This window comes from Cyanistes caeruleus, chromosome 4 (assembly GCF_971803275.1).
Source record: "Cyanistes caeruleus chromosome 4, bCyaCae1.hap1.1, whole genome shotgun sequence".
NCBI classification, from domain to species: domain Eukaryota; kingdom Metazoa; phylum Chordata; class Aves; order Passeriformes; family Paridae; genus Cyanistes; species Cyanistes caeruleus.
In genome coordinates this window covers 71,781,448-71,788,062 of record NC_141704.1, presented here as the reverse complement: position 1 = coordinate 71,788,062, position 6,615 = coordinate 71,781,448, and the positions used below count along the sequence as shown (strand labels likewise).

At 46.7% G+C, this 6,615-nt stretch overlaps 1 protein-coding gene across 1 annotated transcript; it reads left to right on the top strand.

Moving 5' to 3' along the window:
- Positions 1 to 1,433: 1,433 nt before the first annotated feature.
- LOC147653764 (uncharacterized) lies at positions 1,434 to 5,656 on the top strand. The gene is made up of 2 exons (XM_086885330.1): positions 1,434 to 4,848; positions 5,164 to 5,656. The coding sequence occupies exons 1-2, from the start codon at positions 4,036 to 4,038 to the stop codon at positions 5,368 to 5,370; spliced, it is 1,020 nt and encodes a 339-aa protein (XP_086741456.1). The 5' UTR covers positions 1,434 to 4,035; the 3' UTR covers positions 5,371 to 5,656.
- Positions 5,657 to 6,615: the final 959 nt, after the last annotated feature.

The following is a 6,615-nucleotide window of genomic DNA, read 5'->3' as shown; positions in this document are numbered from 1 at the left end:
CTTAGATTTTGTGGAAACTTGTGGAGGTTTTGTGGGATTTTTGTCGAATTTTGTGGGATATTGAGGCGATTTCGGGATCTTGAGGGATTTTTCATGTATTTTGTGGGAATTTGTGGAGATTTGGTGGGATATTTTTCTAGAATTTAGTCGTGTTTTGAGAAGATTTAGGGAATTTTGTGTGATTTTTCTTGAATTTTGTGGGATATTGAGGAGATTTTGTGGGATGTTTGTGGAACTTTGAGGGACTTTTCTGGAATTTGGTGAGATTCTGTAGAGAACTGACAAATTATCAGGGATTTTTCATGTATTCTGTGGGAATTTGGGGAGATTTGGTGGGATTTTTGTGGATTTTGGCCGTGTTTTGAGAAGATTTAGGGAATTTTGTGTGATTTTTCTGGGATTTTGTTGGGTATTGAGGAAATTTTGTGGGATGTTTCTGGAATTTGGTGGGGCTTTTCTAGAATTTTGTGGTATTTTGAAAAGATTTAGGGAATTTTGTGGTGTTTTTTCTTGAATTTTGTGGGAAACTGTGCTGATTTTATGGGGCGTTTCTGGAATTTGGTCGAGTTTTCAGAAGTGTTAGGGATTTTTGTGAGATTTTTGTGGGATGTTTGTGGAACTTTGAGGGACTTTTCTGGAATTTGGTGAGATTCTGTAGAGAACTGACGAATTATCAGGGATTTTTCATGTATTCTGTGGGAATTTCTGGAGATTTGGTGGAATTTTTATTTGATACAAGAAAATCAAAGAAAATCAAAGAAAATTTCTGGAGATTTGGTGGGATTTTGATTTGATACAAGAAAAATGACTGCATTCTGTTTAGTTGCAATCCTGGTAGTCATAACAAATCTTGTGTGCATCAGATGGCCTCCAGAAAAATCACATGCAACAGCAACACCATCCTCAGATGCTCTCCCAGTACCTTACCTAATCATTGCTCTGTCACTGGACAAGACTTGTCCCCACCCTTCACACCTACAGCAACAAACCTACAAATCTTCCAAACATTTCTTCAATTCCACACCCCTCCAGAACATTCCCGCTTAAAACCGCACAGCTGCCCACGGGACAAAGGTCCAGTGTTACAAGCTTCTGCTCTCCCTCCACACAAGCCCCTTGCACATCTTGCACTGCTGCTCTGAAACTGCACAATTTGTCAGCAGCACCATTAGACTCAGAATTGGGAAACAACTCCTTCTGCTGGGTTAAGTTGGAAACAGTTCAGGCTACAGGAGTTCTTTATTATTCACCCTCATGGAATGCCCCTGCCCTTCAGAGCTCAAGCACTCCTGTGCAGAGCATCTCATGGAGCCAAAGAGAAAGGACTGCTGTCCCAAAAGAAGAGTCTGGGAGGAACTCCCAGTGTCCTTCATGCCTTGAGAAAGCTAAGGAGCAGTCACTGATGGCCTAAAGGGTACAAATTCAGTTCAGATGACAAATTTTCCAGGGTGCACCCCCTCCTCTTTATCTTCTAACACAACTACAAACAAACCAAATGATAGATTTCACAAGGAATAAGGGATGTTTAAAAGCAAATCTCTAAACTAAGCCTGGCATGCTCACCCAGGAGTTCAACACAGCAAGGCAGGCACTCTGCACTACCTAGTTCATGGCAAGAGATTTCTAAACTCTACCAAATGAAGTGAAGAAATGAAACAGAGAGCAATAGAACCGTATTTTAATTCATTTCAAGGCATGGAATAACACAGAATCTTTTCCATGAAGCTAGGGCATTTTTCTCCCTTATCTAGTGCCCAAGTAAGATTAGAAATTGGGAAAAAAAACCACTGAAACTGCAAATGCATTTTGCCCTCAGCTAGAAACAAAAGGTAATTATTTGAAAACTAGAAAAAACTCCAAGAGGAAACGTAAAACATTATGGAATATGTATTATTTTTATCACCCAGAATTCCCCATGTTAAAGGCACAGAGAAAACCATCATTCAGAAGTGGGAAAACAGAGGGACTGTACAAGTGAAATGGAGTTCTGACAAATGATGCTGTGTAGAATATGGGTTCCCAAACCAACAGAACAAAGGCACCCCGAAGAAAAAAAGCAGCAGCCTCAGAGATTGTACATTGCAGCTGAAGCACGGGGGTTTCTGTAGATTCACCTTGTAAACTGGCACACTTACTTGCCAAGGCTGCTGAACTTCTTTCACCTTAAACCACAAAACCTCCCAGTCCTTCCACAGCAATCACTCCATCAAATCAAGACAGACCAAAACATGTTCTTTGCGCTGTTCACAATAAGATGAAGTTATGTGCCCAAGAGATACCATTTGAAGTCAGAAGGAACAAGCCAGCAGGTGTAGAAAACTGGTATTTGAAGAAGTGACAAAAAGACAGCAAACTGAAGCCCATGCTTAATACAAAACCCCATGATTAATAGAACACAAATGCAGATGGATATGATAAGCTTGCACTGTCAAAGCTAAAATCATTTCTAACAAAAATCACCACATTTCCAAGAATTCAGTACCACTTGTGGTGGCCACTCCTGATCTCTACATAATATGTCAGCAGTTCAATTGGCAAGAATCTCTTTATCTAGATCCAAGCAGGGAAGAAGTCAAGGTCCCAGTGATATGCAATTCTGTAGCTTCATTAGAAACCTTTCATCCTGCAATAGTTGAAATCCAAGCGAGAAAAGAACCTGTTTGGACACCAACTATCCTTAGTAGCAACGTTTTGCAGCACGCAATTTGAAAAGGTTAACCTGCCAGGCAATAATACAGACAAGAAAAATGAAAAGGAGGGCAAGGAGAATCATCTGCTGCTGAAACTGCTCTTCTACAAAAACAAAGTGATATGAAGATTCAGCCCGTGAAGAACACATTCCTCAACCAGGAGAGAAAAACACAATTCTTAAAAATCTCCTCTGTTGTTCTGATTGGGAACGGTGGGAAAGAACGACACGGACTCTCAAGGGAGTCACAACAGGAGAATCTTCTCTACTTTATTACTCTAGGCTTGTCTAATAGACAGATACGTGGAAAGTACAGAAAGGAAACTCTTATTGCTTAGTAAAGTGCTACATCACCATCATTGGTCAGCGGGGCTCACCACCCCCCTGACTTTCTCCTGCAAGGAAAACAAGAGGACAGACAAACAGCACCTGGCAGTTGTTTTCTGTCTCTGAGGATTGTTTTGAAATCCTCCTATGAATTCCCAGGCTAGCTTCTCGGGCAGGACTGATAGGCCATGGGGCCTGCAGTTTCTGCAGCTCTCTGCAGCCTGCTCCAAAGCTAGCATCCATACTCACCACTACATAAGAAATAGAAAATTGACTACAAATCACGTGTTCACTACTTGTTGCTTGTTCACTACTCAGACATCAGAATTACTACCACAATACTAGAAGAACAATCCAAGAAACATATTCCAGGGATGCATTTTAATTCATTTGCTGCTGCCAGCCGTGCTGTGCTTTGCTTCTATCCATCCACCCTGCTGCAAAAAGGTTCAATTGTGTTTTCACCATCACTTCAAATCAGCTCTTTGACTCACAGCTCACCGCAGACCTCGAAACAGGAGGCAAAGATCTGCACCACTTGACCCTTCAGAACTTCTCACCCATCTATGACCTTTCTGGGGCCAGCTTCACAAAATGGGGGGGAAGCCATTCCAAGGAACACGACCAAGGAAATCACACAGCACTCGGGACTTGTTCCAGGCATCAAATTTTTAATGGATGATGTGAAGTAACACCGAAGCAATTCCTGTCCACAGAAAAAAAGATTTCAAATGGTTTTGTCTCAAGTACAATCACTGGAGGTTGAAAATTTCTGGGGCTGAAAGTTACATGAGGTCCTCAACACTGAGCAATCAATATCCCCACAGTCTAAACTGTGAAATTACTACCTGGGCAAGGAGAACATTTTCAGGATTTGCAACTCATCTCAAAGCCTCAGTAGAACTCAACCAGCAGAATTCCCCTGAGATGGCACTGTGCTCTGGAAGCCCTCAAATACTCACTAAAACAGACTTGACTTTCACTAGGACAGCTGCTCATGAAAATCTGGGGTAAAACCTATGGGAAGTGGCCATGTGCACGCATATTCCTTCTTCCCACAGCAGGCACAATCAAATCCTCCTTTGAATGGCCTCCAAGTTGAGCAGCACTCATTGGCACAGCCTCTTCTCCCACAGACAGGCCAGCGAGCAACACGGCAGCGCCAGCCAGGTGGGCAAGGACAAGAGAGAGCAGATGCCAACAAGGCTTGGAAGCTGGGCCAAGGGAGGTTTACGCTGGCCATTGGGAAGAACTTGTGCCCAGCGTGGGCCATCAGATACTGCAATGGCCTGACAGGGGCTGCTGGAGTCATCATTGTGGCACGGGTGCAAGGCAAGCCAGGCCGCAGCGCTCGGGCCCCGCTCTGCTGGCCATACTTGCCGCCATGGCTCCCAGCTTGGACTCAACATTCTCTCAGGGCTCTCTGCAGCCAGGGCGTTCTGTGCTTCTGTGACATCACAGCCTCTGGGGACGGCACGCTGGCTGGCAACTGTCCCCAGCTGTTGCTGCGCCCCAGAGCCCAGGCACAGCTGCTCGCAGAGAGACGCCCAGAGCCTCGGTGCTGCTGGCAGAGCACTATGGCTGCTCACGGCTCCTCCGCGCTGCTGCAGCTTTACGTGCTGCTGCTCTTGGCCCATCCCCTCAACCCTGTGAGCAAACCCGAGAGGAGCACGGGTGCCTCTCCTCTGGTTCCGGAGGATTTCGACCTGGAGGAGAAGGACGCTGCGCTCCTCTGGTGGGCGTCCAGGACACTCCTGCTCATTGACGTGCTCCTCATAGGAATGGCCATGGGATGGGCCCTTGGAAGAAGATTTCAGAGACGCTGGGGAGAGGTGAGGCAGGGGGTGGGGGGTCAGGGGCAGGTGGGATGGGGAAGACCTTGAGGGCCTCTTGGGCACCCTTTGGCCAATGCCCTGCGGCAGAAGGGGCCTGAGCTCCTGGCTGGGGAATGTGGCCCAGGGGCTGAGCTCCATGGACAGCACCAAGCAGAGGCGGCAGAGCTCTGCCTGCTGCAGCCTCTTCCCCGGGCCAGCCCAGCCCAACTGGGCCCGAGTCTCTGTCTCCCAGGCCAAAGGCAGCCCCACAGGTGCCGGCCCCGCTCTGCCTCTCTGCCTCTTCCATGGGGATCCCTGTGCTTTGCCTTGCAGCGGAATCTCCAGAGCCTTTCGGGCCGTGCGGGGCCCCGCCGCCATCGAAGACTCAGCTGTCCCACCAAGTTGATGCAGCTGCTCAGGCAAAACCGTGACCTGATGCGGCTGCACCTTCGCGACAGCTCTCAGCCGAGGAGGCCAACCACCAAGATGGCGGCAAAAGAGGGCAGTGACAGGAGACTCCGCACCTCCCCACAGCTCTGACCTCCAGCGTCGCGCTCCATCTAAAGAACCTTACGGGGAACGGGTGACCAGTGCCCAGCCCAGGCACTGCGACGTTCCCCACCTTACAAGTTAGCCACACCCCTGTTGTTGTTCGATTCCCCACCACGTTTCCCCCAAGAAGTTGACCTTTCCCTTAGTGTTCAGTTCTAAACAGTTGAAGCATTGAAGTTTTTTAGCCTTAAGATTCTTACCCCATAGTCTTCTAGTAACGTTGGATTGTAGATTTTAGAAGTAGTCAAGTGAATAAAGTTCACATTTTCTACACGTTGCTGTGTCATTTTCTTGAGGTTGCACCTGAGACCTGGGGACTCCTTGAGAGATGGCTTTGCATGGCAGCTCCAGACTGCCTGCAATGGAGAGCCCCAGTGCCCCAGCAGGCTTTGCAAGAGGGCAGAGGGCAGCGGGAAAGAAGAAGATGGCCAATATTCACCTGCCTCCACCTTCCAAGGAAGCTTGCAGTCAAACCCTGTCTGCCTTTAGGGGGGACCCTAAAGGCCCCGGCAGGCATCACCATGGCCCCAGGACAGGGGGCTTGCAGCACTCTGGGGCACCAGGAAAGGAGCAGGATCATCCCTGGAAAGCTGTCTGGAGACAAATCAAGGGAAGTCTCCCCTGGCATCCAGGCAAGGGCTGAATTCAGGCAGGCAATTAGATCCACAGGCTGCCTGGGCTATGGCACCAATCAGTCCTGCTTCATAGATTTCGGGGGGCGGGGTTGTACATATATATATATATATATATATATATATATATATGTATATGTATATACGCATATATGTATATATGTATCTACATCTGTATTTAGTTCTTTGTATTTATCCTGCTGACCCTCAAATAGGATTAGATTTCATTTTCCTACAAAACAAAACATCCGTTTTTTGATTTTTAGGAATCAACCATCTGTGCTCCCACTTTAAATCACTTCTCTCAAACTCATTCTGCATCTTGCTCCTTTCCAGCACCATCAAATACCTCTGTTAAAATACAGAGCATCAGTGGAAGGACGACAATCTTGTTACTTGCTGAAGAAAGTTAACTTGGATGACATACCTGCTTTTAAAAATCCAAGAGGAACAAAACCTACACATCAGCTTTAGAATTTCAAAAGCTGCTTCCTCAACTCTTCCACACCACTTTACTCTTTGGGGACATTCAGCAGCAATACCAAACAAGCACAGAAAAGAAATGGAAGAAGAAATGCAGATAGTCAACAGCTGACCACCT

Excerpts from the sequence above, each read along its gene's own strand:
- LOC147653764 (XM_086885330.1), top strand. The coding sequence starts at position 4,036 with ATGGGAAGTGGCCATGTGCACGCATATTCCTTCTTCCCACAGCAGGCA. Across the intron at positions 4,849-5,163 it reads TTCAGAGACGCTGGGGAGAG|CGGAATCTCCAGAGCCTTTC; the intron begins GTGAGGCAGGGG and ends TTTGCCTTGCAG.